Source organism: Mytilus trossulus, chromosome 11 (assembly GCF_036588685.1).
Source record: "Mytilus trossulus isolate FHL-02 chromosome 11, PNRI_Mtr1.1.1.hap1, whole genome shotgun sequence".
Taxonomy (NCBI): Eukaryota; Metazoa; Mollusca; class Bivalvia; order Mytilida; family Mytilidae; genus Mytilus; species Mytilus trossulus.
This window is the reverse complement of record NC_086383.1, coordinates 55,607,126-55,633,516: the sequence shown is the minus strand read 5'-3', so window position 1 is coordinate 55,633,516 and position 26,391 is coordinate 55,607,126. Positions and strand designations below refer to the sequence as shown.

Genomic DNA, 26,391 nt, shown 5'->3' with positions numbered 1-26,391 from the left:
ATCTTAGTCTAGTTCAAGATATTTCGTTTTCTGACATACTATCTTGACAGTTCATAAGGAAGGGGATTCAAATCCGATACCAACTGTTTTGATAACTATAGATAATAAGTAAAACCTGTAATTTGATATTATCTGCTATATATAAAACTTGCAATTATGACATAATATACGACATGTATTTGATACCGATATTTTAAATAGCCGTATGAAATCTTTTTTACAAAATTTATTTTTTTCAACATTGTGTGTTTACAAAAGCACGACACTGTAATTGATCGGTTAAACTAAAGTAAACTTAAATTTTCTTTTCAAAATCAAACAGTTTACAAAAAGATCGATTGCAACACATTGATTCTCTATATCTTATCGCAACATGTCATGTTCAAATACACTATAGTGTATACCATTATAATTAATGTAATAATGAATTTGTTTTATCTCTATTTGAATAAGGTACTTTAATCATTAGTTAGTCAAATTAATGTTCATTGAATCGGACTTAAGTGGCCTTTCTGATTTATAACATGAACATATACTATTAAGTAAATGTATATCCAAATTACAAGAAGTCTAAATAAAAATAAATAGTTATGAATGGACTCGATCATATGTATTAGCATTTTGTGTGTATTGTCACACCAATTAGCTATCGAGATGAAATCAGAAGACAGTTGGCGATCATATAACCCGCTATATATATAAGTACAGAATATAATGAACACTTGTCATTATATTAGTACAGATCTGTTTGATTTTCTGCTATAGTTTCCATTAGACACACAGAAGTGTATAACTACATGTAACATCAATTTTGATCATTGATAAGCTTTTGTATTTTCTGAACAATGGAACCTGAGTAAAACGTTAAGGTGGTACCTAACACTTGAACTAAAATTAATTTGGCTCGTTTAATTTTCTTAAAACTTTGACAAAGTATTTACTTTTGACCCTTTGACAAAAATATAGAAAAATCAAAAACTTTTAACCAACCGTTTATTAAAAAAAAATACACTGGTTATATAGCAGTTTGACAAACATTTATTTTGATCATTGAGAAGCTTAACATTCCCTGCATAGGGTAATTTTTTCATATGTTCACTGCAAGGAAGTAGTTCATGTGGACTTATGTGTGCCCAGAATGATAAAACATCATGATTTAAGAACTTTTTAAGAGAAAAAAATTATGGGGTATCAAGTTACACTGAAAAAACTGTAATTATGTAATAATTATGCATTTTCATACTAGACACCATTCAAAAGTATTAATAGATATAAAGCACAACAGTTTGAGGCAAATTGAGATTTTGATGGTATTACATACATGATTTTCAATTAAAAAGAACATAGAAAGATTTTTTTCTCAATGAAATCTTCTTCTTATGATGCAATTTTTAGTAGCACAGTTTTATTCAAAATAAGAGCAAAGTTGAAGAGACAGCTACATACAAAAGTACTGTTTTTTCTTTAGGGTTATTATTTTCATGGCTCAATTGTTGACATTTAGGTAGAATATGTATAAAATGAACTTTTGGTGAAAAGATTTTCATAAAATGTTCATTTTTCATGAGTCTATACTTCTTTTCCTGTCTGCGGAACTGCATGGTTAATTGAAATTTCCATATTTGGGTTAAACATTTGTTTAAAAAGTAGAATTTTTCTAAAACTATTCATCATGACATGGATTTTTGTGATTAGGTGTGACAAGTAATCAATATTCTAACCAAAAACACTCACATGAGTATTCATTTTGTTTTTTCTTGAATTTTATTTCAAATTTTATATGCATTGGTGGGTCAAGTACAGTCTAAAAACCATGATATAGTAGGCATGTATAAAGACCAGTATAGTCAAACAAGAGAAAGGTATGGTCTTTCTTGTGTCCAGATAGTTGTATTGTAGCAAATTCTTCAATATGAAAAAGTTTTGGGTAGTTTTTCAATTTTGACTTAAAGAAGAGGCCCACTTGGGTAGATTTCATTGAAAAAAGGGGGAGGGGTAAACTATTGAATGTGGTTCATTTAAACAGGAGGAAAAAAATAAAAATAATAGATTAGAATACTTTTCTAGCTCCACAGTATCCAAATAATAGAAAAACATTCATGAAGATAGACTAGAATGAGATTTACAGATCATTTAGAAGACATGACTGATTTCCAAATTTTGCCTGTTTTCAGAAAGGGGTACTGCTTAAATAGTGGGGTTATTTTCATTAATATAGCCAAACAGTTCTAATAATGGCACTTTTTATGTTCAAATATGGCTACTTAATGAAACTAAGTAAATGAATTATTTTTTTAAGACATTTCATGAATGTTATAGGTACCAGTCTTGTATTACAACTCCAATTTCCGGTGCATGTCAAAACATGGAGGGAAACAAAATAGTGCATTTTTTTCTGAATTTTTTTCTGAACTCAATTTTTTCTGTTTGATTATCATGATTATAGGTTTATGCTGAATTGAAACATATATATAGACTTTAAAAAAAATCTTGCATCTTTTGGGGATATCAATCCAGGAAAGTGGAAGGATATCATGTTTACTGGAAGTGGTGCGGCCTAGTAAAAATAGCAAACAGAAAGTAGAAAAAAAATGTTTTGACTTCAGGATTGCGTAACTTTTTATTCTTCGTGGCAACACCCTCTTTTTTTTCGATTAAATCACAATTTCACATTAGTACATGCATGATATGATCATGAAATTTTTTTTCTATGTAGCATTTTATATTTTTTTATTTTCAAAGATCAGCTGTTTAACATGTAAGCCTATGGAGCAGTCAATTACAAGACTGCAACCTTAACAACACAACGTAATCAAAACGTTCTGCTGATTTTACAGAGTTATCTCCCTGTAGTGTTAGGTACCACCTTAAGCTAATTTTTACAGCGTTATCTCCCTATAGTTGTATCGAAACAGTCAAAATATTAAACCCATTTTTAGTTTCCCTCACTTCCTGCAACAAACTCTTGTATTAATTAAAAACAACACTTCCTAGTTTATAAGAAATTGTTTATTAACATGCATGATTTGGTTTTAAAATTTAATTTTTACCTACGTAGTCTGGTTCATCTTAATTCTTTTTGTTCAGCATGTACTGATCTCTTCGCATTGCCTTTACATTTTTACATTAAACCGTTGGCTTTTGATCATGTTCTGTGAATAAACTCGTCATAGATATCAGGACTAAAATTTTGTATTTCCGCAAGACGTGCGATTTGTCTACAAAAGACTGCTCAATGACGATCGAATATAGGATAGTTAAAAAGGCCAAATAAAGTACGAAGTTGGAAATTATCGAGGACCAAAGGTTTCTAAAAGTTTGCAAAATACAACTTAGGTAATCTATTTCTGAGCGAGACAAGCCTTAGCATTTCAAAATTTCAAAGTTTTGTAAACAATTAATAAATAAACCTTAATTCATATTTTATTTTGTTTTCAGTTCCATCGGACAACTTTCTATTCGGTACAACAAGAAGTAATGTAGTATGGTTTCTGAATGGTACAAAAGAATGGACAGATTCGAATAAAAAGCCGACCAGTACTGGCATCAACTTCACGCAAAAGTTCCAAGGACTTCACGGCACGTCTTATTTTCATGCTCGGAATTACTTGGTTTTTAGTTATAAAGGAACAAAATCAATCTTTTTATCAGATATTACCAGCAAAATAAATGTGTATTCTTATATTGGAACCTCCACTACTGTTGGACACGTAGCAGTTGATTGGTTAAGTGGAAATGTTTACTGGTGTGATGGTACGTTCGGCTGGATTGGGATGCTACCACTTCCTGCGTCTGTTGAAAGAGCGACCATTAATGATAAATTCAAAGTTGTCGTTGATAAGTATTTAGATATCCCAACCGGGATAGCTGTTGAACCTTCACACCAGTACGTATACTTTATTCTCTATTATTATTTTACTTTACATTCATATATAGCAACCCGCCAACCGACACTAAGTGTAAAAACAGATTTTTGTTGTAAGAGCACATGTTTCATTGGAACATCATTTTCTGAAGAAACAAAACAAATTGCTTTTTAGACCTGATTACCAAATAAAATGATAGAAATTATAAGGTAACAGTAGTATACCACTGTTTAAGAAATATAAATAGATTGTGAGAAATTAAAGGGAAACCAAGGGAAACACTATAAGAGGAAATATTTATGTGCTTGAGTACGTGAGTCTGTCCATTAGTTCGTCACGTATCGAGTTTGAATAAAGATAGGTTACCAAGAAAACTTCATTTACTGTTTTCACACACTCATTTTTATTTATTTCACATATGATAATAGGTCGTATTTTAACTTGAAACTGCAAAACAGAAAGATCATAAAACAAATATCTATAATGATTACTTTTATCATTAAATCTTTCATGAAAATATTATCAAATACTAGACGAATTGGGCACATTACGCTGTTACTGTAAACCAGTGAAAAGGACACAAATTTAGGGTCCAGCTGAAGGACGCCTCCGAGTGCGGGAATTTCTCGCTACATTGAAGACCTGTTTGTGATTTTCTGCTGTTTTTTTTTTCAATGGTCGGGTTGTTGTCTCTTTGACACATTCCCCATTTCCATTCTCAATTTTATAGAGTTTTAATGATCGATTTTAAAGTAGACAAAAATAAAAAAAAAAAGAGCCTTTTCAGTTTACTAAATGTTTTTGTTTTTGCATGACGGAATAACACATGTAGTAGTTTAATACAGTTTAATATGCTAGACAGTTTTTATGCCACTGTAATTATTTTACTTTATTTATTGGACCAGTATATATCAATAGATGTAAAACAAACTATCTGAATAAAAATTAATGATTGCTCGACAATCAAGTGTATATATTATACGACATGCAACATGTATTGCATCTAGTTATACGTGTTTTAAGAGCTATTAAAGTCATAGATTTAAATACTTTTTGTCGAAGAAAATTTAGTTTATATCTTATTCTGAATTTATGTTTGCCAATGTTTGCACAGGGGTTAAAAGTTAAAATGAAAATGTTTTCGCAATCATTGTGTTATATAATAAACAAGTTTGGTGAATAATGCCAATTTTGACTACCACATGTATTACTATTTGGTTTATTTAAAGCACGGACAGGTGTATTGAAGGTTTCGAATCTGACAAAGTTGTTTAAACACAACATTATGTAATTCAACTTGTAATAAAATATTGTACCTTTTTTTTATATAAAATTACAAAACTTTTCAACTGAAGTCCGTTAATTACTTTGTATTAATTTTTCAAAATAAATCTGTACATCATATAAAATATTCAATTTGGATTCTTGATATGCTGGGGAAATATTTTAAATAACTGACAAATGATCATGATGATAGTAGGGAAATATAAAGATATACTCGCAATATAGATATAGCTATCTCCCATGCAGAGTTATCGATCCTTTCTCTATTTCTTTTGAGAGAGAGAGAGAGAGAGAGAGAGAGAGAGAGAAAGAGAGAGAGAGAGAGAGAGAGAGAGAGAGAGAGAGAGAGAGAGAGAGAGAGAGAGAGAGAGAGAGAGAGAGAGGGGGGGGACCGATAACTCTGCATAGGAGATTGGCAATATAGCACGACTTGTCTAAATTATAAACACTAAAAATGTGTGATAATCCTAGGTGCAACGATTACGGGGCGCCGAATGGGACTCTTGTGTTTTTACGAAACTATGTGATACAGACTGCTTTAATGAGAACTTCAATTTTGTGTTCCAAAATTCATTTTTGCAGACACAATTCATTTTGTCATTTGTCATGACAAAAATGAATTTTGTCAAAAAGGTATGCAAATATAAACTTATTTGCATACAAAATTGACTTTTGTTACCTATTATGGAAATTAAAACACGAAAGTCAATTGTGTGAGACAAAATTGAGTTTTGTGAGACAAAATTGACTTATGTGAATCAAAATTGACCTTTGTGAGACAAAATTGACTTTTGTGAGACAAAATTGACTTTAGTGAGACAAAATTGACTTTGTGAGACAAAATTTACAAAATTGAATTTCGTCTCAATTTGTGACACAAAATTCAATTTTGTCACACAAAAGTCAATTTTGTTACTTTTGTCAGACAAGATTCAATTTTGTCAATTTTGTCTCACAAAAGTCGATTTTGTATGCAAATTAGTTCACAGAATCTAAACTTAACTAATTTGCATACAAAATTGACTTTTGTCGCCCAATTTTCAAATTAGGTAACAAAAGTCAAGTCTGTGTAACAAAAATGAATTTTGTCATAACGAAAGTGACTTTTGTCCATTGAAAGATAATTTTGTAGCACAAAATTTTAAACTTGTAGTATGTTACAAATTTTGTTAAACTGAACTTATTTTTGTTGAACAAAAGTCACTTTTGTCCGTACAAAATTGAATTTCGTGTACAAAACCACAAGAGTCTTATTCGGCGGCCCGTAGCGATTGGGTAATCATCTAGATTTAAATGCAATGTGAAACTTTAGCTTTTTAATCGACAGTGTTTTTTCTCTCTCTTCATTTGGATAGATGGATATTTTGGACTGATGTTGGTAAACAACCAAAAATAGAACGTTCTAGTTTGGAAGGAAAAGAGCGAAATGTATTGGTCTTACATGGCCTTATTCGGCCAGTGTCCATTACTGTTGACACAACCAGCAATAGAATTTACTGGACAGACCCAATCCGTGGTACTATCGAGTCATGTGATTTTTATGGCAATGATAGAAAAGTCCTCCGAACGGACACCAATGCACAGTATTATGGGATAGAAGTTTATAAAGTAAGATTTTCAAAAATATTACGCTCTGTATATATATATGTGTTATTTTTTTTTTAATAATTAAGCCTTTGTACAGATGAATAAATCAAGTAGTGAAGTAAAAACGATACGTGAAGACCATATGTGATTGAAGATTCATAAAAGATTGATAATCGTCCAGAATAAAATACATTCCGTCTGTAAAAGTCATCCGTAGAACAAGAGAAAACATACTTTGTTAGCAAGTCTTTCTTATCGGGGCCTTTTATAGCTGGTTATGCGGTATGTGCTTTGCTCTTTGTTGAAGGCCGCACGGTGACCTATAGTTGTTAATGTTTTTGTCATTTTGGTCTTTTGTGGATAGATGTCTCATTGGCAATCATATCACATCTTTTTTTTATATTACCGTTGTAATTGAGGCTCAAAATGTATCGGTAATAAGACAGGAGTTGCAAATAATTGACATTTAGAGATGTTAACATGGTTAACTACGAGTGTATGCGATTTTTAAAGTGGTTTGATTGTAATTGATTAATGTGTAAAGCAAAATAGATAACTCATAATTTTCAAAACATATTAAAAGAAAAAAACAATTGACTAATAGTGGAGTATCGCATGGCTATGCAACAATATATTCATTATGAATCAACGTCCATATAGACGGGCTAATGTGCTTCCTATTTGAAATGCAAAATTCAAGGTGTTTTTTTAACGTAATTAAAATTACTATTAACAATTTTCTAACTTAATTTTGCATGCTTCGTATTTCTTTCAGAATTTCGTTTTTGTGTCGGAAACAAGTAAAAACGAAATCTTAGTGTTTTCTGACACTGATGGCAGTCCAGTTAGTGACCCATATGGACCTGGTGTGAAAGTGTCATCTATAGGCTACTATACAAATGAAAACCAGGTTGTCAGCAATGGTTCGTACGATTTGCTGTAAATTCAGTTTCATGAAAACTATATATTTTTTTCTTCAAGACTAGAAATCAATATATAAGGGATATTTTATGAAAAATTGTTGTTCATCAAGTATATATTTTGACATGAAATTATTTATGAATGAAGTTATATTAGAGAGAACTAAATGCTTTAGGATAAGCCTAGTATCCTTCGATGAGTAATTTTCTTTAAATTTTTAATTTTTTCCGTATAAAATTGCTTTTCGGCTAGGCATACATTTAAAAAAAAAAGTAAATTAGTCAATATCCTTGCAAGAATCTCATACTATGTGGTGAATTTAGGTTCGTTTGGTCTTTTGTTAAATTTTGTCTCATTGGAGTAAATACCACATCTTCCTCTCTTACTCACATGATGCCATTGCAATCTTAAACTATTTTAAACGTTCATTCAACGATTTTTATTTTGGGATTTACAGTATAAACATGTACTTCAAATATTTATTATACATCGACCGCTCATACACGAGCAGAGATGGGTCTGATAACTTTCAATGGTATTGATTAAATTACAATTACTGTGTCATTTGTACGATTACAATAAATTAATGATTACATCATTTCTTAAAGTGTCTGATTAAATTAATGGTTACATTGACATCTTAATGCAATGAATTTAAAAAAGAAACATTTTGAATGATATGAATGAATAAATGTTTAAGGATGTACACCTCTGAAAAGTCAAAAATTTCTAGAATTAAATATTCGTCTTAACCTGATTTTTGGGTTATAAGACTGTAACAAAATAATTGGTGAAGAAAAAAATCATATGGTAATGCACTTCTTCTTTTGCTACGGCCCTTTGAAAATGCCCAATTTTGATGATTTACCCGTTTTTCATCAATTTTTACCTATTTTTGGCTTTTATCCGGAGAAAAATAACAGTTCCACAATTAAACTTTTTTTTCATACTTTCAATAAAGATGAAGTGGACCAATCTGAATAAATTTAACTTTAAAAAAAAATATAGGTAAGTGTTAATAAATGACAGTTTATCATATTTTGATGCTTTTTTATGAAAAAATTACCATGCTGCGAATTTTGTAAATTTGTGATTTTTCTCTGTTTTAAGAACAAAATGCATTTTATTTAAACTGTTTGGTCATAAAAGATTGACAAAATACATATCTAAGAAATTTGAAACGATATGGGATGTACATGATTCTTGAAAAATATTTATTTTGCACCCCTCACACATTTTCTCAAAATTTGGCTAGAAAGAGTGACTTGATTGGTTTAAAAATTTGAAAACTGGATTACTCAAAAATTATTGATTGCAAATACACATTTTTTTCACAGAGTTATGTGTGGTTATAATATTTTAAAAAATCAATGATATTTTCCAGTTGTATCATAGGTTTTGGAAATAGATCCAGAACGAGATTTCAACGAGACTGAAACATCAGAATAATACATCCTTAATATAACTTTATCGTTTTTTAGAAAGGTTTTGTTTCAGCTTCAAATTTGCTAAAAAAAAGAAATTTGATTTTGCTCAGTAACCATTAAACATTGAATAAAATACGCATTAAATGTCGTAACAGTATTATTGTTTTAAATACGGAATAACAGGCTGTACAAGAAATAAGAAAACATTTAAAGTATGAATAATTTTAACTCTGATTAACCTTATATTTCGACAGCTGCTTGTGCAACCAAAGGTTGTGAACATATCTGCATCATAGGATCTGACTCCGCAGCAACATGCACTTGTCAAGATGGCTACACACTTCATACTGACGGATTACAATGTACAGGTTAGAAATTATAATACGATTAACTAATAGATTTAATCAGAAAGAACAAATAAAATTGAGAATGAAACTGGGGAATGTGTCAAAGAGACAAAAACCCGACCATAAGACAAACAACAGCAGAAGGGTACCAACAGATGAATACTTGTAAGAAACAATCCAAAGTGAATCTTTTTATTTTCTAATCTGAACAAAATCTAACATAACTGATTTTAGAGTTACAATTAATAAATGAGGAACATTATTATGGACTCTTAAACCAAAATTTACTATTTCTAAGACGTTAAGAATATACTCGTTTAATTGAAAAATATATAGTTTGAATCACTTAGGTCATCTCTGTTCTCCTTTGTAATTACAGCGTATGTTATGACTATTTTTGACTTCGTGAATTACGCATCTGGCGTATTAAATTATAATCCTGGTACCTTCGATAACTATTTACGTGTATACTGATTTCTAGAGCTGGTCGCGCTCTATAAATATCTGACTGTAGATGTGTTTGTAGCTAATGTTACATTTAACGTCGTTTTGACATTGCCATCAATTTGAAACGTGGACGTTGCTTTTACCTACAATTAATACAACTGTATTTGTCTTGTACAACTGTTTTACATGTGTTTTAGCTGAAACTCACGTACTGGAGAGAAGTATTGTGTTTGTAAACAACTCTAGAATCTGTGCCCTTCCTATAACCTACATTAACATAAACCAGCTATTAAAGATAGAAGCAGATTGTGATGTAGGAGGTGTCTCATCAGGAACGATAACTCATTTAGCGATTAACGTTGCCGGAGATGAAATTTACTTTACAGTCGACACAACAATATACAGTCAAAAATTTTATCAAACTGCATCATCGATATATACAGCTTCCAGCCAAATAACAGGTAATTGTATTTAAACTGCATGGCACGATACAATTTTTAAATTTAGAAATTTCGACCTGCCTTATTAAGATAGTGTACATTATTTTTACACATATCAAACAAGGACACGACTAAGTACATATGACTGACGACTGAGACCTCTGTTGAAATATTTCTGTTAAAATCTATTTATGACTGTTATATAGACATACTTTGAGATGAAGAACATCAATACCAAAGCACTGATCCTTTGCTTTTTGTGTGTATTTTGCTGTACGTGTACTAATTGTGTATTATGGATGGATACCATATAACTTTTTTTTATATTTTTGGAATACATTTCATTCACATTTATCGTAATGGTCCGTACCCGAGGAATAATAGTGGTAAACGAGTAGTGCATGGAAAAGACTATTTTCTCATCTTGTTTAGCAAATAGCGTCAGCATTTTGTATTTATGTTATTTGAAAATGACAAATCATTCCGAATTCGGTGTAAGAAAATCGACTTATAAGTGATTAAATTAAACTTTAAAAAAAAGGCCGAGATCAGCACGATAAAGACCATATGAGGTCAAGTGTCAAGTGAGGGATTGGAGATTGGTTATGGTTGAAATAGTAAAATTAATTTCAGATCAGTAAAAGAATTTATGACTAAAAAATGCATACATAAAATATATTTAAAATTATTTTTGTTATATATGAAAGATATATTTAGCAAAACTGTTGGTTTTTTTTATCAAAAGGTCTTACCTATGATTGGGCGACCAATAACATTTACTGGACACTATCAGGGTCTAATGTGATTTATAAAGGAGCTATTTCCGGAACAACTCAGACAATTTCTACTCCATCAGCAGTAATAACTCTACAAAAACCAACATATATAACAATAAGTTCGTTGGAAAGGTAAGACCTATACTTTTTACATATTACCGACTTTGACTCCAGAACACATAAAGGAGGAGGATTAAAATTGGTCCTAAATATTTGATGTTTTTTAAATTGGGACAAAAAATTTCAAATTTCATATAGAAATACTTGGGATAATACTAATAAGACGAACATATATTTTTCTGGAATCTTCCTTTAAAATTTATTAAGCTATGACTCCTTAAATGAGCATTATTTGTATTTTAAGGTCAACTTGGGTTAAACAAAATCCAGAATTTTAATTGTTTTCGGCATAATTAACCTTGGCCGCTATTCATGATCCAAAGAGTGTTTATATTGATGAACTCTATATCAGAATTGGAATCTTTTGTTTACAACAGATTATGGATCGTAGGTAGTATCCAAGGTGTTAATAAAGCGTTTAGGTCTGAAAATTGCACAAAATCATCATATTTTGACAAATGTGCCAATATTATGTACTTCAATATAAGGAACTGATTTATTTAGAATTAAGACTTGTGCAATAGTCCAATTTACGAACCAAATTGTCACCTTTATGGTGTTTTATGATACAGTTGGTATTTAAGGCCATTTTGTGCCATAAGTTAAAAAGTGGCGAAATATATCAAAGTCAAACTCATAAATCGAAAATAAACTGACAACGCCATCGCTGAAATGAAAAAGACATGCATACAAATAATAGTACATATGACACAACAAAGAAAAATAAATACTAAGCAACACGAACCCCACTTCACGAACCTTGTCTTTTCAATTACAGATTCCTAATTGACAAATATATATGAATATATTAAAGTGACATTGCAAACTTGTAACATGCTTTTAAAAGCTTTAATTATTAAGTAAATTATCTTTCTGTCTTAATAATGGTTCATTTTCCATTCTGCTTCATATGAGTACAAACATAAGGAGTGATGCACAATAAGACACCAATGAACACAAACTGTCTGCTGAAAAAAAAACTTTCTCTTTGAGATTGTACGAAGATAAAATCGTATGATTTAATGATTGTCAACTATTGCAAATAAGGAAAAACATGTATAGCTCTAACATAATTTTATGCATAATTAATGTTGTATAAGAATTTTTTCAAGATATCAATTGTCTTAATTTTACAGTGTCATATTTGCCGTCACAGGGGAAAATAGCAAACAGATTGAGATAGTTAATCTGAGCAATTCATCTTCTAACAGTTTACAGAAAACTGGTTTGATAAATCCAAAATGGCTGACATATAACAGTCCCAAAGACAGGTAAAAACATGTTGCAGTTTATTAAATTTAAGTGTCAAATTCTGTTAACCAAGTTCCAAAATAATTTAGTAAATATGCACATGTTGCTCTGTATCAGTGCAACCTATCATTGTGTTAATTTTCTATTATAACTTGACTTTCATTTTCGCTAGTGTGCTTTGTCTGAATGCCTTTTTGTATTTCTTTGATATATATTTGCCGTGGCATTGTAGTATTGTGCTATGGTAAATTTTTGTATTCTTGTCTTTGATTGTGGCTTATTTATGCTTTTTTGTTACATGTTTGTTTGTTTTTATAGTGATTAAGATTATTACTCAATTTTGACTGATGTTCCCGTATTGTTTACATCATTGCCCCCTTTTGACATTTTTACCCATTATATATGTTTGTTGTGATCACATTTTGCTATCAATATAATACAATTTGATTCAACTTCCATACAAGTGAGAGGTTATACTTATAAAACCATAAATAATCCACTATTGTGAACATAAGAATTTTGTCTGTACCAAGTCAGGAATATGACAGATGTTTCCATTTGTTTCATGTGTTTGAGCTTTTGATTTTGCCATTTGATTCGGAACTTCCCGTTTTGAATTGTCCTCGGAGTTCAGTTATTTCTGTGATTTAACATTTAACATAAACATATCATTGTAGAAAAGCTTTTGCGTTAAAAATGATACCAATACAATATGCGTTCAATCATATACCCTACTTTTGAATTGATGAAATATATTTAACATTACATATGGGACAATTTCACACTATATAATACTATTCGCTATCCATTTTTCTCTCTCATATATCCAAGAAGTTAAAAATACTTCTTTTATGTTTCAGGCTCTATTGGACAGATGGAAAGAAACTCGGTTCAATTACATCTGCTGGGAATGACTTTAAAATAATGTCCATTGGTGGTATTCACGTGCACACTAAACATGGTATTGGTGTATATAAAGTAAATAGATATTTTTGTATTCTAGCCATTTGCTTATGACAACGCAGCCAATAAATTACATTTGATATTTGCAATAAATTTATTGTTTAAGGATTAACATGGTTCTTGTCACACAAAAGTAGTATCAAATTGTGTAAAGATTGCAACAAAGATTTACTGAATATCGCAGTTACAATAATGTTGGCTTCCCTGTATTGCGCCTTTACATTTTTATTTTACTTATTCAGATAATTCGCTTTTGTATATCCAGACCCTATATTTGTTTCCTTCAATTTCCACAAAGAACTACTAAAAAAGTTTACAATTTCTTTTTAAGGATTATCTTCTTTGGTTACAATCGACAGGAGGCAGCACCAGTATGTACGTCGATGAACTAAATTCCGAAGATCCAATATACAGTTTCGCGTTGGAAGATCTATCATCTCCATCTATGTTTGTGTTCTATGATAAAAATATTCAACCACAAGGAAATGGTAATGATAACGGTTGAAAATATGGCACACAACCCTATATTTTGACCTTTGAAAAAAATTGTGCTGCATATGAACTTTTAATTTTTATCAGCTGAAGAAAAAGAAAAAGAAAATTATAAAGGAGAAATACACCAACTTCACCTGCATATTGGATATGCATTTCCAAACGTATTCAATATTCAACATTCAAGAGCTTACAGCTTCTAAGCTGACTTTATAAACCAAATCCTTGTGAGAAAGTTGATAAAACAGGGTTTTGTCGAAGAACTTCTCGTTCTTTTCCTAGAAAGGTTCATCTGAATATACCAGGACCAAGTTAATTAATTTTCCGCATCGACTACACCCATGTTACACAATGGTCTCAAAATATAAATCCTGGATACCTACGTTGTTTAGCTTTTTCATAACGTTTTATTGTATTCATCTGTTTGTCTTTATGAACATTATTTTTACTGTATGATTGATACATATGACGTGGCTCTGTACTTCTCATTGTGTTATTGTTCATGTTGTTCTATGATAAATTTTATATTCTTGTTTTTCTTCAGTGCTAATGTGTGTTGTCTACAGATGTATATGCCTTTCTGTGTTTCTTTGATGCAAATGGTGTAGCTCTGTATTTATCCACCATGTCATTGTGCTATTTTATGACTATTTGTACTTTGTTAACATATATACACCTAGTTTTTTATATTTATTTCAAGACAGCAAATCTAGCACTAAACTTTTGCTTATCTATGATTTCTCTTATTTTCTTCGTGTTCACTTTCTTTTTTTAGTTCCATGTGTAAAAAATAACGGTGGTTGTCAGCAGATCTGTTTTGTACATGGTTATTTTGCGAAATGTGATTGCCATTTAGGATACCAACTGCAAGCAGATGAAAAATCATGCATTCCAGGTAAATATGAAATAACATGACTGTATAATTTGTTATGACTAATTTGGTATCGTCCCTTTTTGGGGTTCTTTTAGTTATTTTGTTAATATAAAAATATTAAGGAGATGTCAGCATCTGTAACCTATTCATTCCTTTTATTAATTGGTTGATTTTCGAAGCATTTAAAAATAAGTTAATTTGAAGCCACTGGGTTTTAACTTCTAAATAATAATTGCTGATGAGCGATTAAATGATAAAAACAGACATCGATTAGTTCAAAAGCGAAACACGTAAGTACTTGATAAACATGTTTGTATCAAAGGAAAACTTTTAGATACACATGCTGTGTTACTAGTCCGATCACTCCATGACTCACAGAACTCATACAACATATATACAAACACGAGTACCAATTATATTAAGAGATCATTTTGTAATGACTTTACAATATCCAAAAAAATCATACACTGATTACATCATAAGAATTTTGAGGTTAATAATAATTTCATGATATTCAAATTACAACAATGTTCAAATTTTACGGCTAAACTTTTTTTACAGTTGCAATACATTTTCGTATTTTCGTATATGTTTGAGCTTTTATTTTCAATTTGATACAGGATTTATCCGTTATGAATTTTCTTTGGAGTTTGGAATTTTATTTGTTTAGATATAAAATGATTTAGTTGTATTCACTTTAATTGTAGCATAACGTTCTTGTTCTTTTAATTTTACTGTGATCGATTAAAGGAAAGAGTATTTGTCTATTGTAGAAAACATTGATACAACATCCTTCCTGACTATCGATAAGCTGAGTAACAGACTGTATAAGGTTTACAACTCAACAGTGATATCGTCAGTTGATACAGGTGTTATAAGCCCCGCTGATGTTGCTGTTGATTACAAAACTGATTCCATTGTTTGGATTGAATCATCTTCTGGGGATTCAATCAAATCTATCAAGATGGACGGTACTTCCGAAACGACAATAACTTCAGGTATTTGATATTTCATTGTAAATTTAATACTTTTTGTGCGTGTGTGTGTTTTTTATATTTTATTTTTTTTTAGAGTCGACTGATATATATATTCCTGACTATTCCGGTCTCCCTCCTTTTTGATTACACGCCATTCCTTATCTAGTTAAGCTATTTACTTCCTAATTGATGGATTTCAACATCTGTACATTATTGTTGCTTAGTATTGAATACAAAATAATAAATGAATATCTGGCCAAATTTGCATTCAGGAAGACAAGTTTACCATAATTTGACGATGAATATTTTTAACACATTAATATTTGACTTCTTTGACTTCTCTTTCTCTGCGATGTAATACCACTTATCAACTCTGCGTGTTATAAGTTATACGTGTTCTAGTGACTTAGGACGATATATACAGGGTCAATAAATTTCATATGGGATAAGAGCGAAACAAATAGCAATATCATTAATTTGTTGGCCTTAATGTATTTTCTGCATTTAATTTGTATATTCTTCATATGCTGTCTATGCGAAACGTTTCTGATTATTCCGGCTGTTCTACATTCTTTCCCAAACTTACCTTTCAATTTATTCTGACTATACAATCATTATGTCGATAAATTTAAATTATTATAAAGCTTCAGCTTTGCTATTAAGCCATGTATATGCATCCACTTAATGTATGCAAAACGCAATTATCATTTATTGTCGAATCTTAGTTGTCTCTCAATTCATGCATAATATTGCTATAACTGAAACATTTGTTTTCTTAGAATCTTCTAGAATTACAAGTGTTGATGTGGATTCATCAACAAGCAATATTTTTTATACAACATCTAGTTCCATTAAAGTGTTTTCTCCAAAAGATTCAACAAAAAGATCATTACTCCCTGGCTTATCACAACCAGATCACATAGCGCTATACCCAGCAAAGGGGTATGTAATTTTAAATTTCTTTATTTTTCTTTATATATTCTTTTTCATGATGTTTTACAATTTTTCGTTTCATCGTTTATAATACCCCGGTGTTTGTTACATAAGAAATAATCAATACATTGAAATGCTTCTACGTTCACTGTACGTCTTTAGGTTGAATTATGTGTAGGTGACCTATTTAGAGGTAAACGTTGTATATCCTTTTTACAAGCCTTCGTTTAAGGATGATAGTCAAAGTGTTCTACTGATCATCTTGTCCAACTTATACATTTTTGAAATTCTTCATCTCGAAGCATGTTGATCTATTTGCCCTTTTATTGTGAAGATAATTCCTGTTTTAGATTTTGTTACATTTAAAATGTATTTGTTAAAATCATTCAACAGATATTTCAAATATTTCTTATGTTTAAAATTCCTTTTAAGCATGTAACATTTCTTAACTTTAAAAAAATACATTTGTGAATTTTTGATAAAACTGGGATTTTATATTTTCAGACAAATGTTTTGGACAGAGAAAAGTAATGGTCAATCGGTGATCAAGCAAGCACCCATGGATGGATCAAGTGAAGAAGAATTTGCAAGGTACACTGAGGATAAAATGAAATCTCCAACTGACATTGTAATTGACATGACTGGTAAGTTAGTTTTGCACAGGTTAGATTTTAATACAATGATCTAAATTAACGCATCTATATACATTTTTGTTGAGAATAGTTCCATATCCCATAGATTTTTTATCATATACAAAAGAGCTCAATTATATTTTGGCAATATATCAAAATATTTATCAATTTTTACTCCATTCACTATTTGTCTTAAAAGGAATAACTGCTTGTTTTTCCAAATAAATAAAATAAACTTAAACGCACACACTTCATAGTTCAATAGGTCAGCTGTTTGTTTTACAATAATAACTGTTCCGTTGTTATATCTATTTTCTATTTTTGTCCAGATGACAGGCTAATCTGGAGTGATGCTGGAACTGATAGAGTAGAAAGTATTAGCTTGAGTAACAGAAATGATGCCAGAATAATTTTGTCTACCACGGCAGAACGTCCTGTAGCTGTAGATGTTGACCAGCAGTATATTTACTTCATTGGTCAAGGCCAAAGGTAAGTGAAGTTTGTTAAAAGTGTTTTTCAACTTATCTTGTATTTACTTGAAAAAACATTGACAACAACAATTATTCATTAATAGATTGTGTATCTGTAAAGGATAAAGGCAACAGTAGTATACCTGTGTTGAAAGTCATACATCGATTGATAGAAAACAAATCTGGGTTAAAAAAAACCGATGGAAACACATCAACAACAAAACAACAAAAACACTTTAGTGCAACAAAAAACAAACGACAATTCAACACACACAAAAACGAACTATAAGATAAAAACTGTCAACTGTATCGGTATTAAAGATTATTTATTTAATTTCTGAATGCAATGTCGTACATTCACCAGGCGAATCTGATGACCAAAAGAGAATGAACGAATAATTGAATGAATGAAGTCTACCTTAAGTATCATACTATGATTGCACAATACAATTTTTCATGAACTAAACAACAGCATATTAAGATGCCTATTATCATTTTAAATATTTTGAACTTTCTTAGGTCTGTAACAAGAATAAACAAAGATGGAACTAATTCTCAGGTGGTATTTCATTCTATTTTGTTTGGACGATTAGTCACAATACATAAGATGACAGAAACACGAATATCAGGTATGATCAATCAACATAAGAAATTAATAATAAAAAACCCATCATAATACGTATTATATTAAAATAAAAAAATAACGAACTCTAAGGAAACATCAAAAGGAAAAATCACTTGTCAACCATCAAAATCAACAATTCAAACAAATCAAATGAAATGAAAACCACTGTCATATTTCTGACATGGTACATGGCAATTCCCTATGATAAAATTGTGGGTTTCACCAACTGGGTTTATAGCTAGGAAAAAGTCTCGCGTGATTCGGATGAGTAATCAGATCCTGCGTCACTATTGGTAACTATATTGTCTATCGTGTCAAAACAGCCCCGTTATTGATTCTAATTCGGTGGATTACATTTGCGAAAAACGGACATGATTGTATTTACGGTAATTGAAGCATATCCGGCGTCAAGCCTCGGTCACATCTTACTGGATAGCACATACGGATGCCTAACGGATAAAAGTTGTCCGTTGACAAAATTGTTATCCGTTGGGAGTCCGTTGATGTATTGAGCAAATAAAACGGAAGCGTAACGAATGCATAACGGACACACACCGGATATGCAACGTACGAGAAACGGAAACGTAACGGACAGAACGGATGTCGAACGTACATCCAACGGACGAGTAACGTTTAAAACGGATATCTAACGGAAGCGTACCGGATAAAACGGATAAAAAAGATATACGGGAAAAATTAAAGGCGATAATGATAATACATGTAAATTGCATAAATATTCAAAATGTTTCTGTGTAACTGGTTTTGGTTTGTTCTTCAAAATGCCGTTAAAGGAATGTATCTGGCCTGAATAAGAGCTGCTTGATTGTGAAGACGTGCCCTTACTCTAAAAGCGATTATGAATAATAAGAATTCATGAACCTTAAAAAATTTAATTGGCATTTTTTACTCGAAATTTTTGATTGGCATTTATCCGTTTCAGATCCGTTCATCATCCGTTTTATCCGTTAGAAGTCCGTTGGTGAATTTATCTGCCAGATTTCAAACGGATGTATAACGGACACGTAACGAATACATAGCGGAAATGAAACGGACGAGTACCGTACAAAACGAACGCCTACCGGACGTTCAACGGACATTTCATCGGTTGGACGTCCGGTCAAAGTTTTGAACATGCATAAAATTTTCCACCGGACAAACGGACGTCGACGGATAAAACGTACGCTTAACGGACATGCAACGGATATGAACGGCCGGCTAACGGATAAGAACGGACGTCTAACGTGACGTCCGTTAACTATGTTAACTACGATGTTGCGCATCTGGTGCAACAAAATTGGTACCGTTGATTTTATTAACTAAGAAGGTATGATTTTAGGGTTGGGATCCCGCTAACATGTTTAACCCCGCCACATTATTTATGTATGTGCCTGTCCCAAGTCAGGAGCCTGTAATTCAGTGGTTGTCGTTTGTTTATGTGTTACATATTTGTTTTTCGTTCATTTTTTTACATAAATGAGGCCGTTAGTTTTCTCGTTTGAATTGTTTTACATTGTTTTATGGGGGCCTTTTATAGCTGACTGTGCGGTATGGGCTTTGCTCAATGTTGAAGGCCGTACGGTGACCTATGGTTGTTAATGTTTGTGTCATTTTGGTTTTTTGTGGATAGTTTCTCATTGGCAATCATACCACATCTTCTTTTTTATATGAACGGATTGAAAAAAAGTTAGGCATCCGTTCGAGCTATCTGTGAAGGTGTGACCGAGGCTTTAGGCATCCATTCGAGCTATCTGTTAAGGTGTGACCGAGGCTTCATATTCAAACAGATATTCCTTAAAGGTCAACAAACTTGCGGTGGCGTCCGTAAAATCAGAAGGTATGATTTCAACTTTTCCACTGGAATTCTTGAATTTATATGTTCCTTAGAAGCAGCAACCCTCTACCAATGAAATAATGATTAAATATGCTAGCTTTGACATATGGTACTTCAAGCTTCCAAAATAAAACACTATTATATACCTATCTTCATTTCTTTATTGTTGTAGAACATGAATTATGTAAGACCAACAACGGTCAGTGCAGTAAACTGTGTTTACCAAGTGGACAAAATACGAGAACATGTCAATGTCGGGAAGGCGTTAGTATATCACCGGACGGAAAAATTTGTACTGGGGGTAAGATTGCATTCAATATATTTATATTTCATAACTTCATTTTATTTATGTTTTTTTTATGCCCCACGACGTTACGGTAATTGGAGCATATCCGTCGTCATCTGTGATATTCAAACAGATATTCAATAACGGTCAACCAACGTGTGACGTCCGTAAGATTAGAAGGGAGGATTTCAACTTTACCACTTGAAATCTTGAATTAATGGCTTCCTTAGAAGCAGCAGCGCTCTAGCAAGACAATCAAGATATGATATGTTAGCTCTTAATAATAGCGTCCCTCTGTTCCACTTCAGATAAAATTTGCATAAAGTGCTTTACGATCATGAAAAATTTCGGCTGTAATGACTATTTAATGAATAGCAATAACCGTAACTACGTGGGGCATAACAAATCCGCAGTTAATAAATTGAAGTTATGAAAAATTAATGTGAAGCAATCAAATAAAAAAAAAACGATATTCATGAATTACATATTTGTATTAACTAAACCCAAGGCTACAGCATTATCTGAAGTTTTGTCGAATTTAAACGGCTCTCACTTCTAATTTTGGTTGTTTAAAACTTTAACATGTATTTATTCATGACTACAAAAAGACACGAAAAATACCAAAGAGATATTCCGACTCATTAGTCAAAAACGAACTGACAAGACCATTAAGGAAAAACGATCAAACACAAACAAAGCTTTAAAAACACAATATAAAAAACTAAGAACTGAGGAACACGAGACTTATCAACAAGCGGAGAATTTACAGTTGCTCAAAAAATTGTAATTATATTTGTAAAAAATCTCATTTTATCGTTCAGATATACAATGTCCAGATAGTTATATTGATGTTTACATTGATAACCAGTGCACTCGTTATCCTGATGTTTCCTGTAAATACGAATGCAAGCCTGGATTTAAGAAGAACCCTAATGTAACAGAGATTAAGTGTTTGCCTCATGGTTCGTGGGAGATAGAAAGTAACCCTCTGTGTACCCGTAAGTTCTTTTCTATGAGATCAACATTATTTTAAAGGAGACACAGAACTTACTCGTAAAGATTCATACTAAAATGAACAACCTAGTTATTTCAGTTAATATTTTATTTCCTGCTATTTTCTTTTCTCTCATTCGATTTATGAACTTTGAACAGCCATGTGTTGCCTTTGTTTATAAATTTTTAGTAATTGTTGTAAGAGGGGCGGCAGGACCTTTTTCGTGACGTCGGGATCGGGTGTTTTTAAGCTCGGGATTTCAGGATTGATCCTTTCGGGATCCGGGAATTCTCTTATCGAATTTCGGGATGTCGGAATTTAATTTTTTTTTAAATTCGGGACCTCAGGATTTCATGCTTTTAAGACCGGGATTTCGGGATCAGGACCCTATCGACCCCCCCCCCCCCTTTTTTTGTAACACAATTAAAATTAAATACATCATCACTGTTTATGTGGCCATTGTAAATACTTGTAATAGTTATTGTCATATGTGTGGGGGAAACAATATTACATGAATTTCGATTTCAATTTGAAGGTAAAACCGGAAAGCACAAGAATTGTAAGTTATTATCAATTTTTCAGTTGTGCTCGATAACATTGTGTTTTTATTACCTCTTTTATGTTTTTTACAACTTTCGTTTGTTATATTCTGTTGTTATGGTGTTTATTGGTGTAAGAAACATCATTGTTTTCATATCTGGTCTTACACATGAAACCGTATAAAAATTTTAAATGTAGCTAAATATATGTTTTGTAGGAATTCTCTGCCTGACTTCAATAACCAACGGTAACCTATCAAGCACATGTAACCGGTTTACTGGAACAAAATGTAGTTTTACCTGTGGTGATGGTTATGACAAAGTAGTGACAACAATGGAATGTCTTGCTAATGGCCAGTGGAGCGAAGATACAACGTCTGTATGCAAGTTAGGTAATGCAGTTTTTAGCTATTAGTTTATTCATAAATATATAAGGTGTTAATACTATTTTCATTGTAACGGAATTGGTTTTGTCAAATGGACAGAGAACGCAAAAAAGAATCTCATATTTTGTCAAGCAGTTAATATTTCACAATACCGTTATAAAAAAATGGATCGTATTTGAGAGTTTTTCATGATAATCCAATATTTTTTCTCCGTTTCACCATCAAACGGAAAGATCATTTGAAGAATCGGTGAAATTTTAAGACGCAAGTTCAAAACCTAGTTCAAGTTAAAAATAAAATAAGAGAAATGCCGAACTCTGAAGAAAATTCAAAACGGAAAGTCCGTAATGAAACGACAAACACACCAAACGAATGAAAAACAACTATCATATCCATGACTTGGTACAGGCATGTTATAATTCAAAAATGGAAGATCGAACCTGGTTTTATAACTGTCTAAACCTCTCACTTATATGACAGTTCATACATTTTTAGTTATTTATAACGATATGTGAACAAAATAAACAGACACAATAATTAGAAATGTTAAAAACGGGGGAACAGGAGTCAACATTGTGTTATAATTTTAATCACTATAAAACAAACTAATATGAAGAAAAAAACCACCAATTTATATTTGGCGCGTCAAAGTCTTTAAGGTCACAGAGCATCATATAGTGTTATAAAAAATGAAAGAGTTTTAAATGTGTGTTGGCTTATATCGTCTTTAGACGTCCTTAATATTCTGTTTAGTTTTGAAAGGATTATCAAATCTGATTATACAAGAACAGTTTTAAACGCTGTTAATTCTTGTAATATCATTTTTTTCATATGCAAATACTTTCTTTAACAATAAATTGGCTTGTAGGTAATACTGAGACAAGTGATGACGGGCTCAGTACCGGGGCAATTATTGGTTTAGCTTGTGGTGGTATAGTACTCGTAGTAATAGCTGTAGCAGCAATTGTCACATGCCAGCTACAAAGGTAATATATTTTACTTATTTTCAATTTGTTCAGTTCTACCTTATTGATCTTAATCATTGGTGATTGTGTGTACTTTTCTGTAGCACTTTTTTTAATATTTTCATCGAATTTGGTTCTGAAAAAGTGATAGGCAGTTTTTGTAAAAACACAATTTATTCAAGCGATTTTATATTGTGAAGAAACTTGGCGATTGTGTTTTAATAGAGAGAAAACTACCAGGAGGTCGCTTTTCAAAATCCATTTCAAGGTGCAGATATTTCCAGTAAAAAAAAACGGGTAATAGAAAATTTCATATGAATATTCTTTTACAATGTATTTAATGAATGTTAATATAGCAAGTCGCTGATGCAAGCATTTAACATTCTTGTCACCTAAATTGAATGTGTACTATCTGATGTTCACTTGAACTCATTGGAAATCACTTGAAATCTTATCTCGTTAAACAAACTGGTTGGTGGCAACGAACACGGCAGGACGAATCACTTCAGCTACGTCAATAGGAACCAACAATAGACAAATTCGTTGAGTCCTAGCAAAGGATAATATACCGTTACGAAAGTCGATCTTTCTGATCACGTGAGCAATCACGGTGAGCTGAAACTCGTTCAGTTGCATCTTGGGAAAAATTTCTAGGAAAAACATGTCGATATCTGTGACAATTATATTTGATAGGCTATGAATGAAGTATCTTACATTTTTAGAATGAGAAAGGATAGTCAGAAAATGAAAGAAGAACTACAAGTAGCATACCAGAGGGACTATAATAGCTCTACTAGTGGGTATTCTTATACCACAGAAACTACTACAGCTGCAGACGTAGAAGTATACGATGAAATTGTTGAAGATAAAATGTTTACCGAGAAAATGCAAACTGCAAAAGCATTAAGTGAATCAAGTTCCTCTCATAGATACAGTAAATGGCCAGAGTCAGACCTTCCACCTCCGGATTACTTAGATGTTGTAGACGTTAATCATGTTAATGGTAGATATAGCCCATTTCCAGAACGGAAGTCAACATACAATAGCCAATCAAATGCACCTACTGCAGAAGGGTACATTCGTGCATGCACAATTGACGGTGATACTAATGGTTATATGACTCCTCTGTCGTCATCAATCAACAAGTCGAACACACCATCTTATAACAATCACATGTAAAATTGTTAATCTTAAATTTATAACTTTTATATCAATCATGTGAAAAAGAGGGTTGTTTCGAAACACTGATTGACGCGGGATATTCGAATATGATGACAGGATTTGCATATCCTCTCAATATTTAAATGATGATACTGTAAAATTAGGTCATTAAGCTTGAAATTTGAATAAAAAAAATGTACATGCAGTGTACCATAAAGGCAATTATGTCAATACAAATTTCTTGTCTTTGACAACACAGGATAAACACGTTTTCACGTCTTTGACAACACAGGATCAACACGTTTTCACATCTTTGACAACACAGGATAAACACGTTTTCACATCTTTGACAACACAGGATCAACACGTTTTCACATCTTTGACAACACAGGATAAACACGTTTTCACAACTTTGACAACACAATGTTATAATGTTCTTTTCCATTTTATTTATTAAAAAAAAGAAGTATAATCATTTATGAATAGTATAGGATTTAATACATTTTTTTTTTTAATTCAGCTGCCCAGTGTTTACACTAATTACAAATAGACGTTTTCTCTTGATGATACTCAACCAAAATAATTGTTGTTTACTTAGGTTATATATACATCAAGTAATTGAACATTATATCCAAATTAATTGATAAAAATATATTGTTTGAATGTTAGGCGACTTCAATCCGATATGTTAAAGTTAAATCAAAATGTGTATGATACATATGTAGTTGTATGCTCATTAAATAAACACATTGTGTGGTCATAAAATAACCACCGTTGTTATAATTCTGCATAATATATTTATAAGATACAAACGGCCTTGTTTGTATTATTGTTGTAATTTTGTTTGGCTGTAACTGTTAAATTGGAACCTTGTACCAGATACATTAGAATTTGTAATGACTCAACTATTATAAGCATGTGTTAATATGAAAGTCACTATAACGTGTGTCAGAGGGTTAGCGTTTTTCTTGGTTGATATTCAAAAGACACGCTGAAAACTTAACACTTGCCAGGGATGTATAAAAACGTTAACATGAAACAAACTTTTAACCAAATGAAACTAAATGGAAACGCTATTATATGTATCGTATGACAATTTTGCCTGAGAGAGTTATATGACCTAAACATGTTAAATTGTATAATGATTTCTTAATTAGTTCATCAAGAGGGAATTGTTGACACGTGTGACTGTGCTGATTGCTATTTCAATGATGAACTTTCAATCGTATTTTTAAACGCAAAGTTATTTATTGATATCAAATATTCTATCGATCGTTGTAGTTTTGGTTAATGAAAATAAACATTTATGTCTTAGACAGTGATCCTAGTGATGTTAACGAACGGATCTTTATTATTTATATCAATTCAATTGAATTCAATTCAAATATTTATTGTCTTATAAACTCTGAACAATAAGTTTGTGACAAATAATATAAACATACACAAAATACATTTAACAAACAAAACCATGGATGTCTTTTGCTGGTTGTATTTTACTTTTTTGAGTTATTGTTCTTTGATCATGTTGATCTTATGAGAGTATTTTTTAACATTAAGATTGGTTAGTTTCATAATTAGAAGAACCAAATACCTGAGTGTCTGATTTTTCTAAAACAGTTACAGTATAAGAAGGTCTTGATAACGGATCCTTTTTTCCTTTATTTTTTTAATATTCAGTCAAGTCAGTTCTTCATCTATATTTTTACCATTTCTTTTTAATAAGCACTCCATTGGCCTTTATAAATTTATTGTTAAGCTGATATATTCCATGATTGACTTTTTTAAAATAAAATAAAA

General features: G+C 31.5%; 1 protein-coding gene across 1 annotated transcript in view; it reads left to right on the top strand.

The window, feature by feature from the left end:
* The window catches only part of LOC134690178 (low-density lipoprotein receptor-related protein 6-like), a 30,530-nt gene extending 5,167 nt beyond the window's left edge, over positions 1-25,363 (top strand). Inside the window, exons 2-21 of the mRNA XM_063550156.1 lie at positions 3,439-3,886; positions 6,506-6,758; positions 7,513-7,660; positions 9,340-9,453; positions 10,077-10,340; positions 11,065-11,227; positions 12,352-12,486; positions 13,327-13,444; positions 13,761-13,917; positions 14,697-14,816; positions 15,569-15,793; positions 16,552-16,714; positions 17,210-17,349; positions 17,667-17,826; positions 18,327-18,436; positions 20,436-20,564; positions 21,371-21,547; positions 22,301-22,474; positions 23,337-23,454; positions 24,156-25,363. Of these exons, the coding sequence (XP_063406226.1) occupies positions 3,439-3,886; positions 6,506-6,758; positions 7,513-7,660; positions 9,340-9,453; positions 10,077-10,340; positions 11,065-11,227; positions 12,352-12,486; positions 13,327-13,444; positions 13,761-13,917; positions 14,697-14,816; positions 15,569-15,793; positions 16,552-16,714; positions 17,210-17,349; positions 17,667-17,826; positions 18,327-18,436; positions 20,436-20,564; positions 21,371-21,547; positions 22,301-22,474; positions 23,337-23,454; positions 24,156-24,612 (3,773 nt within the window). The 3' untranslated portion in view covers positions 24,613-25,363. The remainder of the gene's footprint in view (positions 1-3,438; positions 3,887-6,505; positions 6,759-7,512; positions 7,661-9,339; positions 9,454-10,076; positions 10,341-11,064; positions 11,228-12,351; positions 12,487-13,326; positions 13,445-13,760; positions 13,918-14,696; positions 14,817-15,568; positions 15,794-16,551; positions 16,715-17,209; positions 17,350-17,666; positions 17,827-18,326; positions 18,437-20,435; positions 20,565-21,370; positions 21,548-22,300; positions 22,475-23,336; positions 23,455-24,155) is intronic.
* Positions 25,364-26,391: the final 1,028 nt, after the last annotated feature.